The 22,107-nt window shown below is 41.2% G+C and overlaps 1 protein-coding gene across 12 annotated transcripts in view; it reads right to left on the bottom strand.

Moving 5' to 3' along the window:
* RAPGEF2 (Rap guanine nucleotide exchange factor 2) overlaps positions 1-22,107 on the bottom strand; it is a 333,613-nt gene that overhangs the window by 200,712 nt on the left and 110,794 nt on the right. For all 12 annotated transcript variants that reach the window (XM_059721919.1, XM_059721926.1, XM_059721915.1 and 9 more), the window contains exons 2-3: positions 17,458-17,528; positions 10,953-11,009 (exon numbers count right to left, since the gene is read on the bottom strand). In XM_059721919.1, coding sequence (XP_059577902.1) covers positions 10,953-11,009; positions 17,458-17,495 — 95 coding nt within the window. In that variant the 5' untranslated portion in view covers positions 17,496-17,528. The remainder of the gene's footprint in view (positions 1-10,952; positions 11,010-17,457; positions 17,529-22,107) is intronic.

Consider the following 22,107-nt stretch of genomic DNA (forward strand, 5'->3'; position numbering starts at 1 on the left):
CCTTGAATGCATCTGTCCTAATGGTAGTTCTAAGCTAAGCTCCCCAAAAAAGATGCCTTCACTGTAAAATATATAAACAAGAAATCCTGATTTACTGCAGTGCAGATGTGGCAGTATCCCAATACAACTTGCCAACTGCCTGACTATCAGAAGGTATAACACACCTTCAGGGAGAATGAAAAATGCAATAGCCCAGCCCTGCTGCATCAACTCTTTGCATTATTAAATATCCTCCTAGATGACTTTCATAGACATCTATGAAAGCACAAGGAGAATAAATACATATTGCCTAAAGAAGTCTACCTGAAAATTAGTATGCTGATCCAGACAGAAGCTTCAAACACTGTTAGCACCAAGTTTATTGTTTATTCAGAAGGATTTCAAGCATTTTCAAAATGTCTCTTCTGTGCCCTTGGAAATACAGGAATTAAGAAAAAAAATCTGTCACTAGAATCCTGTGAAATCAAAGATATTCAGTGAACAGCAAGGACAATAAATGCTGAAATATTTCCAAAGCCTCTTTGAGTAGAGAGTAAAATGTTAACGAACAGAACAGAAAATGATTACAGTGGAAGCCAAAAATATCCAGTGTGAAAATTTTGACTCATCTCCCACATATTCCCTCCCCTTCCCCTATCTAAAAGCATTTTCACAGGTTTGTAAAAGTGTAGCAGTTTGAAAAGATTTAAGTTTTTTAATGTAAAAAAGTATTATATGACTAATATTTAATAAGCCACAGACTCAGAGTACTTTATTTAGACAGATGCAACCAACATAACACTCCTGATTATACAGAGCATAATGTTTTTGGAACAACTTTATATGCAAGACAAAATATATTTCAATGTAAGGAGTTGCTATTTAACCAAGGAGTTAATTACCAAAACAGTAGAGTCTAAATTCTTACGTTATTTTTGTGCCCCACACCCATCCTGTAACCCACTACACAATTAGGTCAAACTACATACGAATATAAAGATGTGAGAGGCAAGGATTTTTGTGGGTGTTCTTTTACCAGACCAATTTTATAGTTGGTCCAACTGCATAGTGAGGAGCAACACCCATGAACCACAATACCCTTCCTCAGGTCTCTTGAGCTCTATGAAGCTTTGCCTGGGACATTTTTCATGGCCGTTTATGGCTACAATATCATCCCAACACTACCAAAGCTAAATATGTCATTTAAAGCGGCATCCTTCTAGAGACGTTGCCTCTGCCCTCCTGAGTACTTACATGCTGTTTCTAATGCAGGGCCCTAAGAATTACTTAGAGAAATAAAATGGGTTCTCCTCTCCTATCCCCAAAAGCTCACTAAAAAATCCTGTTTCTTGCTGCTTCTTGTACATGAGCAGTAGGGACAGACATTCAAAAAGCCTAAGCCTGGATAGATTCAATCTTTGCAGGTTAGTCTAACCTAGCTAGGCGAAATCAGTTTTGTAACCAGACAGATATCCCAAACATTCAGGCACATAATACTGCAGTAAATCAAGCTCAGGCTAGAAGCTAAGAGGTGCTAGAGCAGCCCTCCCGTCCCTTCCACAGGGCTGAGTTGAGGGGGGCAGCCCCCCCTTGATAACAGAGCATTTATCAGCTCTGTTATCAGCATTTGACACCCCAAGAAAACAAAGCCTGCTCATTACAAGCTCTTAAACAGCTTTTTCCAAAGGAAAATGCATACCAGCCTCTGGCTTCTTTACTATTCATTCCATCCACGAAGAGCACACAGTAACTGCAGATGCTACCTCAGCCTGATGCAGGGTTTTTAAACCCAAAAGCTTGCCAAGACATTTTTTTCCAACTATTTAGTTCATCTAACAAAATATATCAGATTTACCCAAAGAACCCTGTCTGCCTTTTCCAAAGTAAGGAATGCAGGGACATTACCATCTGAGCTGCTGATTACCTCCAAAAAGGCCTAAGTGGACACTGTCTTATCTGCCTTACACAGCATTAGTTAGCATACCACATGCTGGCTACAGTCTGTGCTGTGGGAGAGGAGGAAGGGATCTCTGCTTAAGCAGCGAGTAGTGATAGCAGGGAAAGGGGGGAACAAGGAAGCCAGGAGACCAAACTGTGCCTGCAAGTCCCTAGGCAGAATCTTGATACTAAGCAGACCCAGGACCAAAATAAAACAGCTATTTGAAAAGCAAGAAAGAACATAAGACATGCCATACAAAAATCAGAACAACGGTCCATCTAACCCAGGGCAGCCCCCTCAGTGCTCCGCATGGGGCCGAGCCCCACCCACCTCTGCTCAGGCAGCCTACACCATGCTCCCGCTGACCTGGGCCCCAGCCAGCACAACTTCTGGCGCAGTTGTTCCCAGTGTGGCTGAATCCAGCCAGGTGCTCCCATGCTTCCCTCACCTCCAGCAGGAGCCACAAGGATGAATCTTCCCCCCGTTTGCCCACCTGGAGCAGCACAGGAGGAGTGGGAGGAGGAACTAGAGGCGAGGGAAGCACAACAGCACCTGGCCGGCTGCAGCTACAGTGGGAACAGCCCCACTAAGAGCTGCATGCTGGCTAGACCTAGGCCAGTGGGGCTGTTATATTCCCCTGCTTGCCTCTAGCTGTGGCTGCTGCTCCTGGCAGGCAGGAAGCTTCAGCCGGGTGGCTCCTGCCCAGTGCACGGAGCTCTGGCTCTAGCTCCTGGCTGCCTTCCACCTGCTCCACCCACCCAACATTATGAGAAGCCACCTACAGCCAGGTAGAGCAGGTGAAAGGCAGCTAGAAACTGGAGCCAGAGCTCCATGCATTAGACAAGAACCACCCAGCTGAAGCTGCCTCCCCAGCCCTGCCTGCCCAGAGCAGAGCAGGACAGCAGGAGCAGCAGCCGCAGTTGGAGGCATAGGAAGCATACACCGCACATAGCTTCTGGAGGTTGCAACTGGCTGGGTGCTGCTGTCCTCCCCTCGCCTCTTGGTGGCAATGCGAGCCTAGCCACATGCAGCTGCTCTGGGAAAAGCCCTTCCAGAAATTGTGCATTGGCCAGGGCCCAGTGGGTATGGGTGGGGGCAGGGCATGGGCTACCCCCAGGTGGGGCTTGGCCCATGTGGAGCACTACAGGGGCAGCTGCATATGGCTTGCCCCCCAAACGTGCACATTCCCACTCCACACATGCCCATACACCCCTCACCAGCCTCCCTCCCCAAAGGGCAGGGCACACAGGGAGCGGGTCACACCTGTCCCACTCCCAAATGTTGCTCCAAATCCACCCAAAGCCCCACAGGGAGTTTTGGAGAGTTGTGCAGCAGAAGGGAGGAGGTGCTGACCTGGTGCGTGGCAGTTCATCAAAACTCCTTATGTGGCCCTTGGGCCCAAATAATTGCCCACCACTGATCTAGCCCACTGTCCTGTCTCCAATAGAGGCAGGGGTGGATGTTTCAGAGGGAGAGCACTGAATTGGATATATCAAGAGTGATCTATACCCTAATCATTACCCTTCCTAACACCCACCATTATTGGTTTAGAAAAGCCAGAGGAAACATCTCCAACCATTCTGTTCAACTGCTATTTAAAAACCTAATCACTCATGAATTTTAGTCCCTTTTTGAACCTGGCTATGCTATCTACCTGTCCCACCTCCTGTGGCAAAGAATTCCACAACTTAACTATATGTTGCATAAAAGAGTTCCAGCTTTTTTTTTTTTTTTTTTTTTATATCTCCTGGTATTGCAACTGCTCCATGCCACTGATCATTTTGTTTGCCCTTCTTCGTACCTTTTCCAATTCTATTATATCCTTTTTGAGATGTGTATTAAAAATGTACATAGTATTCAAGATATGGATCCACCATGGATTTGTAACAATGGTCTCCATTTTGTTTTCAATTCCCTTCTTAATAATGCCCAACATTTATTGTCTTTCTTGGTTGCTGCTACACACTGAGCTATCATTTTTAAAGAGCCAACTATAATGACTCCAAGGACTCTTTCCCGAGTTCTAACAGCTTAGTTCAGAGTCCACTATTGTGTAGGTATACTTAAGATTATTTTCTCCCATGTGTATTACCTGGCTCTTGTTGACACTCAGGTTCATCTAACATTTTCTGCCTGCTGGGCTCAGGAAGAGGTCCTCTACACCTCTACATCTCTGCCATTTTTTGCCTGCTGGGCTCCTTTACATCTTAGCATTTGACACCCCAGAATAATTTGGTATACACTACACATTTAGAGCTACACCGTGCACCCACATTTCCACTTTTATCAATGAACATGTTTAACAACACGAAGCATAGCGCAGATCCCTGCAGGACCCCACATTTGACCTTGCTCTATTCTGAAAAATGACCATTTAGCTCTACATCTTTTGCTTCCCATCTTTTAAACCAGCTCCAGATCCACAAAAAAACTCCCTCCAATCCAATGGGAATTTGGTGTTGTTAAAAGCCTTTGGTGAGAGACCTTATTGAAACCTTTTTGAAAGCCCAAAATATATTATGTCAACTGGATCTCTACTGTCTATGTGCTTATTAACATGCTCAAAGAACTCCAGCAGACTGGTAAAGCAGAATTTCCTCATGCCTACAATCTGTATTCTTAAACAGCTTTTCAAAGCATTTTTAATATATATTCCAAAACCATAATATGTATAAATAATGTTAATACTATGAAAAGTCTTAAATTTCAACATGACTTCGTTATGGGTCCTGCACAGTCCCACAAACGAGGAGAAAGATTGGTATGTATTTCCTTCTCTCAAACACTCTCTCTCAAGTTGTGAAAACCCTCCAGAAACAACGCACCTGGTATCACATTACTCTTTGTCTTTGATTAGAGGTCTGGGACACATGACTTTAATCAAAGGCCAAAGGTTATTAAAGGCCTAGAAAAAAAGCTTATGAGGAAAGGCTGAAAGAACTAAGATTAAAGACTGAGGGGAGATGTGGGGCAGGGGGGTAGAATCTGATAACATTCCCTATTAGAACCAGATGGTTATAAAAGAGGAGGTAACATAATTCTATAGCCACAGGGAACAGGACATAGAGCAATGGTCTTAAATTGTGGCAAGGGAAACTTGGGTTGGATAGCAAAAAGACATTTTTTATTATTAAGCACTAGGACAGCTAAGGGTTGTAGAAACTCTATCCTTGGGCATTTTAAGAGCAGGGTAGACAAACACTTGATTGGAATGGTTTAGATGGGGATCAACCTGCCCTGAGAAGGGGGCTGGACTAGATGACCTCCTGAGGTTCCTTCCAGCCTTAGTTTCTACAATTCTGTTATTTGCAGGAGCAGCTGCATTTTGGAGGCATCGGGTAGTAATAAGCTAGCCATATCTTACTGCCCTACACTTTCTTCCTCAGTACCTTTTTCTTTGGTTAAACTGGTATCTACACAAATAGATACAAGACAGTTGCCTCCCAAGTCAAGTCTGCATAGAGGAGAAAACACACAAAAAATGGTAATTATACAGACATGAGATTTCATTCCTCAGAATTTCAGTTATTATAAATATTAGATTTGGAGGACTATGCTTTAAAATTCTAGCAATAATAAATATTTCAGGAATAATTAAGTATAACGTATGCCCTGCTCACTCCAAACATTTACTTTTTAAGGTATATAAAATACTGAACAACACAGTCACACACTATACTGTATAAAGATATCATCTAGGGTTATGGAAGTAATTGTTTAAATTATTTATTCAGAAAAATATGTATTAAAGAAGTTTTAGTAGTTCACAAAGGTTTCCCATCATGCCAAGTATGGCTGAAAACACTGAATTTTGTGTAATCAATAAAATGCAATTTTAGCTGTCAAGGATTAAAAGGGTTATACTGGCACAAATTAAAATTGCAACTTATTAACAACTAAGCTTATTATAAGAACGCTGATCAAACTTTCTGTATTGGAGTGCCAAAGGTCAATATAATGTAGATGTGAGGAACAAGGATATTTTAAAGACGCACTTTGACAGAATGTTTAGTAAATGGAAAGGGAATGGGAAGAGGGAAAAAAAGAGAGAGACCTTAAAGTTGGGGAGCCTTGTGATGTAGGAAATAAAAATTAGATATTGGCATGTCAGGAAAACCACAAACCAGAATTTTTACCCTGAAGGATTTTAGCCCTTTCATCATTGACTTCATATCAAATAGAAGCAGTAGATATGATTGGCAGATGAAGAGTAACTGGAGCTGAACTGCCACTTTTAATAACCCAGTTTTCATGTTAAACAATGAGAAGGCCCTAGGGTTTAAGAATTTGTTGCAGAGATGTACACCCGCTGATAGTAAATGCAGATGAGTTAAGTCAATTTTAAACAACAAGCTCAATTTTTCCCTTTCGGCCATTTTAAATAAATTAAAGATTTATATAGGTATTACAAATAGTAACAGCTTATTTGTTTTGGGACAAAGATAAAATGTAAAGATCATCATGGATAATTCTGTTTGATGTTACATTAAGTGCATGAATCCATGTTTAGTTGAGAACACAAGTTTTTGTATGGGGAGAGATATGAACCAAATGGTACCTTATCACAGAGAAATGCAGCACAAGGAACGCATGTCTCTTTTTTGGATAGCTCACTGCACTTAACTGGTACATCGGTTTTCATATTAACATACAGAGAAATCAAAATATATGAACATTGGGAAGTTGCATTAAATTTATGCCCGGGAGAGGCCATTTGTTTAACGTTCATAGTTGCAATCATTTTCAGCCTTTTCTTAACATGAATTGTGGTGCTTGAGTAAGATTGACATGCTAAGAGCACCAAAATCTGATGCCCTCACCGTATGGACAGAACAGGTAGTTTCTAAGCTGAAGTTCAGTCTTGATATCCATTTAAATTCTTGGGCTCTTCCAAGGAATGAGAGCTTCCAGCTGCATTGTTTAGGAATATCCAACAAAAAAAATTGTTGATGTCCCCTATATCGTAACAGTCAAAGAACCTTGTTTCACTACTGACACAGAATGGGTTCAAACTAATTACCTAAAAATGAAAAATCTCTATATTCTACTGCCTACACTTCCTGAAATACATGGCAACAAGGACTAGTGAATATATCTGTAAATTAAAAAGTTGCCATTAAAAACTCAGTACATCTCTTGCCTATGCCGGGTTTAAGAAAAGCACAAAAGGCAATATACTACACACAATTAGGAATGACATTCCAGCAATTTTCAGTGCAGAGCTCCTTCTATAAAGTATAAATATATTGAATATTAGTTTCAAAAACTAGAAGAAACTGTAAAACTGTAAATTTTATAAGACTTTTCTTACAGATGCATATGACCTCACTATATACTAAAACACCCTCCAATTCAAAGAGACCTATTGTTAGCCATTTTAAAATCAGATGACAAACATTCCATTAGAAGTACTTCTAATGTTGGTTTTGGACTAACCCCAGTTAAACAGCGGTCCTAAAAAAGCAGAGCTCTCAATGCCAGAAAAATGCACACATGGCTTGTACTTTTGTCTAGCTCAAGAAACTGCCAGATTGCCAGTAATACCTAATGAGGCACCAAAAAGTCAGAAACTGAATAAATAGAAAAGACAGGCAGAAGACCAAAGTGAAGATGAAGTCACATGAAAGGAGTGACAAAATAAATCAATTCAAAGGAATGGTATAAGGCACTATAAATTAACCCAGATTTCAGGATTCCCTGTTTGCATCTTATATTTTTCTCAAATAGGTCATTTGAGTCCTTAAATATTATGAATATTAATTTTGAACAGCAATCTATTTGGTCATAAAAAATTCAAATAAAAACAAAAGGATGACACCTATTCTTTTTACTGCTTACACTAATGAATAGGTAGAACTCTGTTTTAAAGTATACATGATAGTTGTTAGAACAGAAGTATGTACATGATGCAATGAAAAATTTAACCAATAGTTTCATTAATAAAACTGGTATGTACAAACTAGTTGAGATTATACCATCCTCATTTAACAGAGTAGATCAATATCTACAAACTGTTTACAGTGGATCTTCCAGATATACCACTAAACTGGTTAAACTAGACATTAACCCAAGCCTTGCAGAACTGTCAAGAAACCTGAGCACAAATATGATCTTGACAAAGGGTAGATGAGCAATGACATTAAAAAAAAATGCAATTATATTTTAATTATCCATCCAAAAAATGGCAAAGTGTCATAGTTGTATTTGTAAGGCTGCATTATTCCTTACATAATATTTTATGATCTCTACTTTAAATAAAAACTGGAAGTTAGCAATTTTATTTGTAATTAGAACACAAAAGAATAGTTCTTAAGAGCATTATGCTAAATCTGAAGTGACATTAGTTCATATCCCTAGCTAATTATCAGCCATGCTAGATTTGTTGATGACACCTTTAGTAGCAAAAGTTAGTCACCACTGTTTTAACTCAATGGACATACAACCAGATGACAGCTTAATCTGAGGAGATGACATTGCACATCCACTAACTCTCTTCTTTCACTGCTTACATACATAGTTCATAGCACATCCACAAAAAATAACAACCATCTGTTCTATCACAGACAACAAATTAAGTCTGTAATATTTTGACAGTGTGTCATGCCAAGCCATGGGTGGCCAGGTCTGGGGGAAACTCAAGGTCAGTAGAAGCCAGGAAGTCAGAATCCAGGAGAGCTGTTGGGGAAGAGTAGCCTGCTCCTCAGAGGGAAATACTTAAGTGGTGGCTTGAAGCAGGGTCAGCAAGCCTATGGGTCGTGTGGCACTGATGACATTTTGTGGTTTCAGAAATAGGGCTGCATTCTGTTGGCACCTGCATAGGGTCAGTGACATATTCTGTCTTCCGGGATAATGAAGACAGAATACTCTGTCTTCTGAGATAACCTTTCCATTTCTGGACCCAGGCTGGTACATGATTTGCAAATCTAAGTGGCAGATAAAGTGCCCAGTGCAGCAGTCTCCAACTAAGATCTTTTACCTTATGGAAATATTCTAAATGCTTGTAGTCTGTGAGGACCTGCATCTTGTGTTGTGCTCCTTCAAGGCAGTGCCATTCCCTAAAAGCCACACAAATGGCCAGGAGTTGCCAATACAGGATCTCATGTTTCTGTTCCACTGGGGTAAGTTTTCTTGAAAAGAAAGGGCAAGGGTATTGAGTCTGTTCTGAGCCTTGCTGTTGGTCTCCCACTCCACAGGCCCTGAAGCCAGGAGTGAACCATCTTTGCTCTTTATTGTTTCTTTCTTTTCCTCTCTGCATTCCCAGAGTTGGAAGTCAATCTGGACAGCCAGGTCCACGAACGCATCAAATTCTGAAGCTGTTTCCACCCAAGCCAGTTCACCCTTTATCTCCTTCCACAGACCCCACTAGAAATAGTGGAGTTGGACTGCTTTATTTCATCAAGTGACTGCTGTGCAACAATGGAAGAACGAGGCATAAGCTGTAACAGAATCTTCCCCCGACACAGAGTGCAGTCCAGTCTCTGCCATCCTAACTTGAAGCTCTCCAAACATGATCATGAATTCTTTGAGGAATGCTCCCCAATCTTGGAGACCAGACTCTTGCTGAATCTCAGAAATAGATCTTGGGTTGGGCTACGAATAGCATGCAGCACGGAGAAACCCACAAAAACAGAGCCGGTCACCATCGTACCTCTCTGGAGATGGGTAAACGGGGTTCTAGGCCAGGAGGGTGACCTGTGGAGGACTTGCTTTAGGGCTGGTAAACCTGGGAGCAGAGAAACCGATTCTGCGCCAACAACTGCTGAATCTGATCTTCTAGCACTTGATAAGAAAAGATCAGGTCTGGCAGAGGCTGATCCAAGAGCCCCAGTATAGAGTTTGCCTCCATGTCAAGCCCTCTTTGCTGCGTGTGGTGGTCCAGACAACTTGTCAGGGCAGCCAGTCTTTCTTGGGGTCAGGAGAAGCCAGGAAATCAGAATTCAGGACATCTGTCTGATGAACCAAGTCAGGGATCCAGAGGGTTGTACAGAGCACGAGGTCAAGAAGCTAGCTGGATAAGGTATCCAGGACCCAAAGCCAGAGCCAAGTCAGGTATCCAGAGGGCCAAGCAGAGAACAAGGTCAGGTATCCAAGGAATCTGTCAGTCAGTAGCAGCATGAGCAAAGGGTGCAGCAGCCTAGGTACAAGGTTGACCCTCATTGCCCGGACACTTCCCCTTCCAAGTCAAAGGTTTATATAGGAAGAGTTAGAGGTCAGCTGACCTTTGCTAGCCACTTTGGTGGCAGGGAGTGGGTATGTGCCTAGGTCCAGGTGGAGGATTTGGAGGATTCTGGCCACCTGTGTCTGCCCAGTGTGCCACTGGGGAGGTGGCATACCAGGGTGAGCTGCTGCATCAGACAGGCCAAGGCCTTGATTTCAAGGCCACAGCCTGATGCACTGCTTGATAAAGAAGTAGAGGTGTCTCACTTGTGTCTATAAAACATGGGCTAGGGGCAGAAATTGCATATAAACTAGTATAAGTGATCAGAAAACAGTTCAACTCTGTAACACAACAGTAGTTCAATGCACATAAACTGCTTTTGAATTTGCTGAAACCATTTTAAGATAAGTTTGCATGGATGCAGTATCAGACTTCACTAATTTAGATTAAATTGGTTTATTGAACTTGCGTCCCAGATCCTCTCCAGATTCAATTTAACTCACTCCCCTGGTATCCCAGGATGCTTTGAACCTCCCCCACAATCCCCCCATCACAGGGTAGGCAGGCTAGCCTTGGCCAAAGCTGCCTGTTCCAGCTAAGCAAGGAGGTGTTCTCTAGAGCCCCCAGGCTTCTCGGCTGAGACACCACAGGCATGTGGCTAAATTTCCAGAACCAAAAGCAAATATCTGTTCACTTGCTTATCGGTTCAACCTACACAGCTTAGACTAACCTGTGAAGACTGAATCAATTCAGCCTCAGACTTTTTGACCATCTGTACTTAGCCATGGTAATTCCATACCTCCCCCCCCTTTACTGCTTTCTGGAATGATTTAGCTCTCTGAACTATACACAGAAGGAGAAAAATGAAATACTTACTAGTAAAGAACTTCATTTGCTTCGTGTCTTTCATATCTCACGGTTTCACACATCAGTCTGAAAGAAGAGAAAAACAAATCAGGCATTTATCTATGATCATTAAAATGGTGAATGTCTCAGATATGTTCAGTAAAACATTTAGTGACCATTTGCACATTTCCAAATCTTAATAAGACAACTGTAAATTAAAGTTTATTTTACCCATAAGTAAACTTGCAAAATCAGAGCTTCAATAGGAAAAAACAAAACACAATCTGTCTACTTAATGAGACAAACAATAGGACGCAAATCCTCCCTTTAAATGGTTAGTTTCTGTGGTTGTAGTTTAGTTGTGGGAGGGTTTCTTGTTTTAATTTGTTTTTGCTCTGTTGTTTTTTTTAATCAGTAGTTCAAGAAGGATGTTGATAGACTCGAGAAGGTCCAGAGGAGGGCCACTCGTATGGTTAGGGGCTTACAGGACAAGCCCTATGAGGAGAGACTGAGGGACCTGTACCACTCCAGCCTCTGCAAGAGAAGGATGAGAGAGAAGCTTGTGACCGCCTAACAGATTCGTTAGGGGAATGCAGCAAGGGATCGGAGATGCTCTCTTCACCAGGGTGCCTGTTGGAGTAGCAAGAAACAACGGTCACAAACTGACAGAGAACAGATTTAAGCTAGATATCGGGAAAAACTTCTTCAGAGTAAGGGTGGCCAAAAGTTGGAATGGGCTTCCAAGGGAAGTGGGTGCTCTCCCCTACCTTGGGGGTCTTTAAGAGAAGGCTGGATAGGCATCTGGCTGGGGTCATCTGACCACAGCACTTTTTCCTGCCTAGGCAGGGGGTCGGACTCGATCTGTTGAGGTCCCTTCTAACCCTAGCATCCATGAATCTATGAAGAGCTATGTATTAGTTTGTAAGCTAGTTCAGAATAGTTCAATATAAGGAATAAGCAAGCAATATACAAGACACTCATCAGATCTCTCTCATTGTTGCCAATACTTTCTTTTTCAAGTGCAAACAGGTTTTTTAGTGTGGTTTAACTATGATTCCATCAACTGTATGTCAATGAAGTGTTGAAGCCTTGGCATAAAGATTCCTAACTGGTTTCTAACTCCAGTAGGCCAATAATTTGAAAAAAGTTGAGAAAGATAAGTGTAATGTCCTTTGATGTCCTTTTTGCACCCAATATGTGGTCACTTTTCCATGAGATAGAACAGTTTGAGAACAACAATATGAGAACTTGCTGATTCTCGATAAAGAATACACCAGGCTGGTTATACAACAATCTCATCAATGAGCAGAAACTCAAAAAAGGAATCCTATAAAAGTGGAAATTTGGTCATAGTACTATGGAAGAGTATAAGAGTAATGCACAGGCATGCAGGGAGAAAATCAGGAGGGCCAAGGCACAATTTAGGATCCAGCTGGCAAGGGCCATAGAAGACAATAAAAATGGATTCTATAAGTATGGCAAAAATCAGAGGAAAACCAGAGAAGCCACAGGTCCCTTGCAGAATGTAGACGGCAGTCTATGGAGGCTATAGAGAAGGCTAAAGTATTTAATGCCTTTTTTACTTCAGTTTTAAAAATAGGGGCAGCTACCAGATAACCAATGAAGCTGGCAGTAAAGAAAGGTAAGGAGACAAACAGTTTAAAATAGTGACAGAACACGTTAGGAATTACTTAGAGAAAGTAGATGCTTTCAAGTTGACAAGACCGGACAGGATGCACTTCAGGGTAATGAAGAAATTGGCTGAAGTAATTTTGAAAACATTAGCTATGCTCTTTGAGAACATGTGGAGGTCAGGTGAGGTTCTGGATGAATGGAAAGGGGCAAATATACTGCCCATCTTTAAAAGAGGGAAGAAGGAAGATCCATAGAACTACAGACCAGTTGGCCTGACCTCCATACCTGGAAGTCATGGAGCAGTCCTTTAGGATTCTACCGTGAAGCACCTGAAGGAGAACAAAATGATCAGGAGCAGCCAGCATGGATTCACCAAAAACAAGCAATGCTTGATCAACCTGATTTCCTTCAGTGATAAGATTACAGGCTGTGTGGGTAAGAGGAGATTAGTGGATGGGATATCCCCTATAACAAGGCTTTGCACACTCTCTCTCATGACAGTCATGATATTAAAAAGCTAAGAAAATAGATGGAAGTACTATAAAGTAGACATAACCAATTAGACCATTTTGCTCAATTAGTAATGACTCAATATCTAGTTGGGAGGAGATATCAAGTAGGATTCCCCAAGGGGCTGTCATGAGTCCAGCATTGTTCAACATTAAATTATTTCTACTGCAGAATCAAGTGCATGCTTAGCAACTTTGCAGATAACACCAAGGTGAGTGGAGTTACAGATACTTTAGAGAACAGGTTTAGGATCCAGAATGACCTGAATAGGCTGGAGATATGGTTCACAATCCATCAAATGAGATTCAGCAAGGACAATGGCAACATCCTCCACTTGGGACAGAATAACTGCATGCACAAAAGCAGGCTGGGGAATGACTGGCTAAGCTGCAATATTGCAGAAAGGGACCTGGAGGTTACAGTAGAAGAAGCTGAATACAAGCCAAGTGTGTGCTCTTGTTGCAGAAAAAAGGCCAACGGAATTCTGGGTTGTATTAGCAGTAGTGTCACTTGCGTATAAAAGGAAGCGATTCTTCGGATCTACTCAGCACTGGCAAGGCCTCATCTGGAGTACTCTGTCCAGTTTTGGGCCCCATACATGAAGGAAGACGTGGAGAGTTTGCAGAGTCTGGTGCAGAGCAATAAAAATGATTATGGGCCTGGGAGGCAAGACTAAAGAGGAAAGGCTGAAAGAACTAGGGTTATTTAGTGTGGAGAAAAGAAGACTGAGGGGGATTTGATAACAATCTTTAAATACCTGAAGGGCGATTACAGAGAAAATGAACATGGGCTTTTCTCTGTGGCTGTAGAGGACAGGACTAGGAACAATGGCCTGCAGCTGCAGTAGTGGAGATTTAGGTTGGAGATTAGAAGGAGCTTCCTGACTAGGGAAGTGATCAAACATTGGAACAGGCTCCCTAGAGAAATTGTAAAATCTCCATCTTCGAAAGTTTTCAAGAGCAGGTTGGAGAGACTCTTGGCTTGGATGATCCTAACTTGGGCAGAGAAACTGAACTAAATAATCATCTGAAGTGCCTTCCAGTCCTACTTTCTTATGACCCTATCCTCCTAAGGTGACATTCATCTTAGTAACAGTAATTCTTACAACTACTTCATTTTCATAAAATGTACAGCATTATAACTCTATAGAAAAATAATTTCCAACCTAGACACTGTGCACTAGCAGACCATACTGCAAATAAAAGGGATACCTGATGGACAAGTATAAAGGAGATTTACTTAAGAGACTCATGAATATTTTATTAAAATATGAAGAATTACATTTAAATTCCAGACATATCCTTTGTCCCTAGAGGTCTGCTCAGTGCAGCAGAAAAAAATAAAACCTGCAGTGTGCAGATGACGTGCAAACCCTCAGTGACTTGATATCAAGGTGTAGTTTTACAGTAGCATATTCAACCTGGACAAGAAGTCTCACTCAAAAGCCATACTGTCAATAGATGGATGAACTGATTTGGCTCTGATTTGCATGTCTCCATGGGAAAGCTTTTTCTCACTACCATTTCTATTGACTCCTAGTTCCATGGCCTCGATGGAAATTCAGTCCTACCAGAATTACCTGATGTCTAACAGTTTTTCTTACAAGGCAACCTCATAAAAAGAGCTTGCTCCTACTAACCTCACGTCAATAACCACGATGGCTTCTAGTTTGCAACTTCTTCCTAAGGAGTATCACCAGATGTGAAGTATTTCCTTACTCCTGATGTGAATGTGACCGTTTGTTCCCTGGGATTATGTTTTCCTCCTCCAGATTTAAGGTACTCTACTGAACCAGTCCTCTTTGACATAGCAGAGATATTCACAACTCAGTTCTTGTCTGAGATTTCTCATTACTGAAAATCTTCTATCCCTATACTTGAAACTCAGGACTCTGTTAGTATAGTCTACTGATGAAATATTGTCCATCACAAGAGCAATGCATCTTTCCATAAGAAAGTCCTACAGCTTTAAAACTAAGGCCAAGAACTGATCCGAAGTCTGTGATCTTCATGTTCAGGTACTGGTTCTCTAGTTTTTTGGTCATATATCAACAGAGCAGAGAAGCTAAAAGTAGCTAAGGAAAGGAAGAAGAAAATGCTGGAAATGAGGTTTTTTTGTTTTAAAAGTAGAACTTGTTTTTTTATAACTTCCATCTCTGCTCTGCTAGAACAAAAGAATTCTCAACAATAAGCAGTCAGGGTTTAGAAACTACTGGCTGTTCTCAGTAATTACAATAATGTCATTTACTACCCAAATAGATTAAGGTTTCATCTGAATGAGGTAGAGTCCTGTCTTGACTGGTTCAGATAAACTAGCTCCCCTTAACTACAGAAACTTTGGCCATGACTGTTAAAAAGGCAGTACAGTCCTGTGATCAGTAGTCAACAGAATATCCCTTAAAAAGGTACAACAGTGCTACCAGCAACAAATACCTATATTTAATTACACTGTAATAAAGTACTTTTATAGTAAGTACCTTATTGTTTCCTCAACTTACCACATTTCTGAACAGCCTTCAAGAATGCTCTGATCTTTTTTGAATATGACATCTGGTTACCTCACAGTGTATTCATGTTATAAACTTGAACCAAAACCGCCTCAATAAGCTCTAAAATGATTCACCACTGGAAAAAAAAAAATGTTGTATGGAAAAGAACAACTTCCTTCTAAAAACTTCCTTGGTGGTTTCCAAATTAAAAATGCTGCCCTTAAAAGTTTTAGTATTCTAGAAATGGCTGTAAAACCACCTCTCTCATTTGTGAAAGATACAGCCTTTCCCATGTATGGCACTGTAAACAGAAGCTCTCTTCTAGGAATGTATTATGTTAGTAGTTTGGGCAAGTTCCACACATTCCTTAGCAAGAATCTCTTGACTCTCTTCCAGTTAGCAAGCCAAAAAACCATCTCTTTCTCTATCGTACAACCATATTGACACTTCTGATCTCTGTTTAAAGTCAATTTAATCCTAGTAGTATATTTCTTGATATTGCTCGATTTCTGAGTAGGTTATATTTTTAACAGCAAGTGTGATCAAAGCTCACAATTCTTAACAAAATTAAAGTTTTACACAAATTCCTCTTTAACTTTGCAACATGCAACTTGCAAAATATTTTCTGCACATTCTTCAATTAAAAAAAAACAAAACTATGCTATGACAAAATTGTATAAGACGACTTTGAAGGGCAAAGAAAACCTCTCTTTATATGTAAGGTAACAGTAATTCATTTTATTTCCCTTAGTCAAAATCTAGCATGTTTCCATCTCTCCCTCCCTCCACCCCCAGTTGACATACAAATTTAGGAAAATTAAATGTCAAACCAACCTCCTAGAAGCAGAACTAACTCACTGCATGAACATTTTGCCATAAAAAAAATTTATAAAAAGAATACCGAGTTTGCTAGTAGTTCATAAAGCCAAGGTACCATTTAATTATGCAATAGATTATTTCTCTCCAAATCTAGCAGGATAATCAGTACCAGCAATCACAGAATCAGAAAAAAAAAAAAATGTAGTGAAATTATAGTGATGGCATAGAACAGGACTGTCCAACTGGCAGTCCACAAGGGATTAACATGTGGTCCTTGGGCTCCTACCCAGCAGTGGCTGCCCCCATCACTGCAGCTGCAGCAGCAGCAGCAGCAGCCGCCAAGGTCCTACAGCTCCCCATCCCTCCCATGGCTTCCACTGCCTGACCCAGCCCTGCAACAGAGGCTGGATTACAAGGGGGGGGGGTCATCCTGACCACAGGATGACCCCCCACCACCACCCCGCCAAATTTTAAGCCACTGCATGACATTATATGAACTTCTACCAACAACCACAAGAATGTAATAATTAGGAAAATGTATTTGTTCTGTAATCACTTTTCCAAAAGTACTTCAGCCATTTTTGCTGAAACTTTCTTAAAAACTTCAAATCTTAGACAAACATGCAGCATGGAACTTTTATCCCAGACAGTTTAAAGTTTGACTAATTATAACCAATTGAAAATTATACATTCAATTTTATAAACCGAATTACTTCAACTGTAGCCAGTTCTGACTTTAAAAAAAGTTTAAAAGTTTCCAAGTAGTATTAACAATTATTCAATGAAATATTTGACAAAGTTTGAATAGCTACTCTAAATGACGTGGTAAAAATTTCTGGAGCCAGTTTTTACAAATCTCCATTATTGTGGTTTAAAAAAAATAAATATATGGATGATGAGACAGACAATTGGTATCTTAAAATATTTTAAGATTGTTCTGTTTATGTAGCAAAATATTAAGCCAGTCATTGCCATAAAGTACAAGCTAACACAGACTCGCATGCATACTTTTTAATGATCCATTACCATATCCCTCCTCCCATATACAAATATCATTGTATTTTTAGTGTTAAATATCCATACCTGAACTGGTGCTCTCTCAGATTAGATAGCGCTTCCATTCCATGTAAATAAGAATATACGATCTCCAGATCCTGCAAACAGATTTAAAAAAATATATATCTTAGGATTTTCAGACAGTATAAAGTATGAAAGGTTATTCTTAAAGAGCAGCCAAAGCTCTTCTATTAAGAACATTAAAAGTATTCCTACAACAACGTTTACACTAGGCTGACTATATGGCTTATAGCAGTGGTTCTCAATCTTTTTAGGCTCAAGGCACACCTAAGGAAATGCCAGCTCTTAGTTTTCACTCTTTTTTGGCCAACAGAAATATAATACAGCAGTTTTTCTGCTGCAAAGAACTCAGAAGGACCACAAATATTGATTTCTATTTTGAAATCTGTTGGTTTATCTCGTGAATCACATTTGTAAACCTAACAATGCTAACTAACATTGTGTACCACCTTGCATCACCCTTGAAAGGATCTCAAGGCACCCCAGGATGCCATGTCATCCTAGTTGCGAATCACTGGCTTGTGGTCATTGTTACGTCTCAGCTGTGTGTTCTTGGGAACCCTGGCACAGGATGCAGTCTGACTCACCCCCCCCTCCCTCCCCTCCTCTACATAAACGAAACTGATTAAGATGCAGTGAGAGACACACCTAAGACCCTCAAGATAAGAGTGACAAGAGTGAACCAACTGCCCTAGGTCTCATTTGCATCCGAGATGGAACCAGATGACCATTCATTTACATGAGAGATGGAGAACAGAAAGCCTGAAACAGAGACTGCAGTGAATTCTGGGACCAGAGAAGCAGGGGAGCACTGCATGATGGGGAATCTGTGCTCCAAATGCTAAATCAACCCATGTTCACACACACCCAGCTCAGCATTTATCAGACCAGTTCTAATCTGGATTTACTAAGGACTTTTCCCCCCCCAGACACACACACACCTCTAAGTTTAATAGGCATCTCGGGCTGTACACTCCCCAGTCCCACTATGGGAGGCCTATTTAAACTTGATTGACTAAAACTCGGTTGCCGGGTTAGGGAATGCTGAGGCAAGAGACCAAGTCAGAGGGTGTATGGGCAACATTTGAACAATGGTTAAGGGTTCATCACAGCATCCAACCCGTTGGAGCCCTAATCACAGGTGTTGTCATACTTTTCCCGAGACGACTGGTGGGAGTCCTCTCCACAAAAGGTTATGAACACCCCAATAATTATCTTAAGTCTGTTAAAAGACTATAGTAAGATCTGGAAAAGTCATGCTAAGCTAAGGCTTGTGCACAACAAGTAAAAATCCAAAATCCTGATGCTGCAAGCTATCTATTGTTTCTGAAGAAACCATGAGATATCCCATCAGTATATCTGCCATCCATAGGAATCTCAAGCTGGCTCCCAAGTATTTGGTTACTCCCTAACTTAAGTGTTTCCTGATTATCAATCAGTTTCTTGAGATGTTCCAAACCAGATAACCCCTTGTCAATAGAAAAGACAATGATTTACACAATTAAGGATGCTTCGAAGCAGCTGAACTGAGGGTATAAAAATCTGTAAAAAGTGTGTGCGCTTCAAGAAGAAGAAGAAGAGGAAGAGGAGAAAGAAAGAAAGAAGAAGAAAACTCCTGTGCTGACACCATCCCCTGTTGTTCTTGGGATGCTGGAAGAACAAGGACTGTGCCTGTCAGCTTTGCAGCCCGAGTACCTTGGACTGGTGAGATCCCAGCGCTCTCTCTCTCTTCTCTCTCTAGGCATCAAACTTCTGAACCTGAACTGTATTAGTTAAGCTTCAGCTAAGTTTCCCCAAATACTTAGTGAAACCAGGGTAGTACTGTAATTGTTTGTGTTTGTTTTTCTTTTGCATATCTATTGCTATTAGTACCATTATATATTTCATATGCTTAGCAGTAAATAACTTTTATAGTCAAACTGGTAGTAATTGGGTATATTTTTCCTTCTCTGCTTCTCTTTCCTCCCATGCTCTGCAGCAACGCTTCTTTTACCTATGCTAAAGATCCCTGTGAAGCCCAAAAATAGCGTGGGGTCTGCTCATCAAGAGGCCAAAGATTGGGACGTGCTGAGTTTGAAACACATAAGGGGATCAGCTTGTACAGGCTGATTGTCCCAGTTTGACTCAAACGTGCCCTTATGAACTGAATGCTGGCCCATGAGGGTGTCAGCTGGACACCCAGCCAGATTCAGAGGAATTCTGTTCACCTGCGTGCTTGTGTCTGACTGCATTTTATTGTTGCTCTTATGAACTGATTCTTGGCATATGAGGGAGTCAGACTGTCCATGCTGATCAACCCAGCCGGGTCAGGCGTGTCACGTTAATTTGTGTGTATGACTGATTTGGGGACTGGAGGAACCCAGCCCCATTGAGACTGAGTCCTGCAAGATAGCTCCATTGGGGGGTGAGGGCTTGCAGAAGGGAGAGATACAGCTCCGTATAGTAATACAAGCAGCACATTGACAGAATCACCAAGACCCTAGAAACTATCCCTAATAAATCAGCACACCCCGAAGTAATGGGCAAATCTGATAACATCATCTCCTGCATTCATAGATTGGAAAATTTGTTTTCTACCCATTTGAATCTAGCATCAACAAGTATAAACAAAAATAAGACACCTGTTTTGTGCCCTGATTTATCATTCTTGCATTTGGTGCAATTAAAACAGAAGTCTCTCTCAATCAGAGTTTTTTTTGGACATAATAGTTCAAACACATTCGGCTTCATTATACCGAAATATCTTAGAACATTCACTTTTGTGAAAAGGAAGCTCAAGGAACCTCAACATAAAACAACATCTTTCATAATGAAGACCAAACAATTTAGCAGAGGTTTAACTACCAGTACTTTGGGGTGCTAGCAGCATCAGAAGCAAGGGCAACAAACATTAAGTCCAAGCTGGCTGTAGTAGCTGAGCCAGCAGCTGCTGTCCTTGTGCTGTGGACTCATGCCCCAATCACCCACACCTCGTTATGCTACTACTTTTATGGGGAAGGTTTCTGGTTCCAGATTATGTAACAAAATGATGTACTGATTTTTTTATTTCCCTAAATTTATCCTCCTTAAATGCTAGATAAATGGCATAAACACAAAAGCACAGGAGCCCTCATACAGGACGCAGGCATTATTTCCACATATATCCTGAGTGCACCAATTCAAGAAAGATTCTAATCCATATAAGGGGGAGGGGGGGCGGGGAGGGTTCTCAACCCCTGGGCCCACAGGCCAGATCCTGCCCACATCCCCATGCCACCTGTCCTGCAGGACCCCCTGCACATTCAAAAATTTGGCAGTAGAAGAGCAGTGGCACCGCTTCCCCACAGACAAATTCTGGACCCAAAGAGAGCCCTGGGCCCTGCATCTTGGATTGAGTACCCAATCCCATCGCAAAGGGCTGAGCCCCAGGGCCAAACCCTGGTGCAGTGGCCAGTCCTAGCTCCCCCCCGCGCCCCCAGAACCCAATCCCATAATTTTAGGGTAGGAAGGGGCAGTGCTAATTGCCTGAAGACCAATACTTAAAGGAGGGGGGAACACCAGTGTCTAATCTCAGCCTGCAGGGGTGGTAAGGAGCAATCCTGGGCCCCTGTGTTTAGGCAGGGAGGGGACAGTGCCAAGCCCCAAGTCCTAATCCTGGTATGCAGGGCTCAGGCCTGCCCATGGACCAGCCCCCACTCTACTCAACCAGCCAATAGGGCCAAAAAGTAGAGCACCACTGATTTAATATATGGCCTGGAACCCTCCTCTCTACCTAACAAATTCCCTCTCCCCACGCCCCTCCTCTCTCAGATTAAACCAAAAGTATCTCCTAGTCCAGGGGTTCCCAAACTGTGGTACGCTTACCCCTAGGAATACACAAGGAGAATGTGTAATAGCAAATTTAATTTTCATTATAATAACTGGCATTTAAGGGGTTAAAATATAAGTCGTATGCTGGTACGGGTATGGGGGCAGCTAGTAAATCTGGAAGGGGTACATGATAAGAAAAAGTTTGGGAACCTCTGTCCTAGTCAGTTGTGTCAAATAATAGAGGAAGATCTAGGAAGATAAAAGATAAGATGCCTACGCATCATTTTCATCTTTTCCTTCAGCCCATAAAACAAACTAACATTAAAATCATTTGCTGACAACCTGTGTCATCAGAATAATGTTATATCTGAAACAAATCCCCCACACAAAATGAGAGACACTAGAAAAATAGCATTTCACTGAAAAGTTAGAGTAAAAAAACCCAACTACGTTCACATTATCACAAGGGATTAAAGTTCAAATTTTATTTTTTGAATAAAATATTCCATCTTTAAATACTATAAAGAATTTTAAATCTAAATCACTACCCCCAAATCCCAAAAGGTGCTTCTAGCATAGTAGGAGAAAAAAATCTTGGCATAAAAAAAAACAAACCACTACACGATATAAATTAATATTTAATTTTAAAAAAGCAGAGTTGGAGGGTCCAAACAGCCTGAAAAGAAAACAAAGGAAGGAAAGGTGGTGAAAGTAGTTAAAAATCAGGGGGCAATAATACAGAAGTAGAGATGTAATGTCTTTTAGAGTACTTCCTTAAAATGAAGAGAGCCTAATGTCAAGGCAAAGGAACTCTTACATGCTAATGAATTACAATGGGGAAAAATTTCTCAAAGGCTATAGTGATAC

The sequence above is a fragment of the Alligator mississippiensis genome, chromosome 2 (assembly GCF_030867095.1).
Source record: "Alligator mississippiensis isolate rAllMis1 chromosome 2, rAllMis1, whole genome shotgun sequence".
Lineage (NCBI taxonomy): Eukaryota > Metazoa > Chordata > Crocodylia > Alligatoridae > Alligator > Alligator mississippiensis.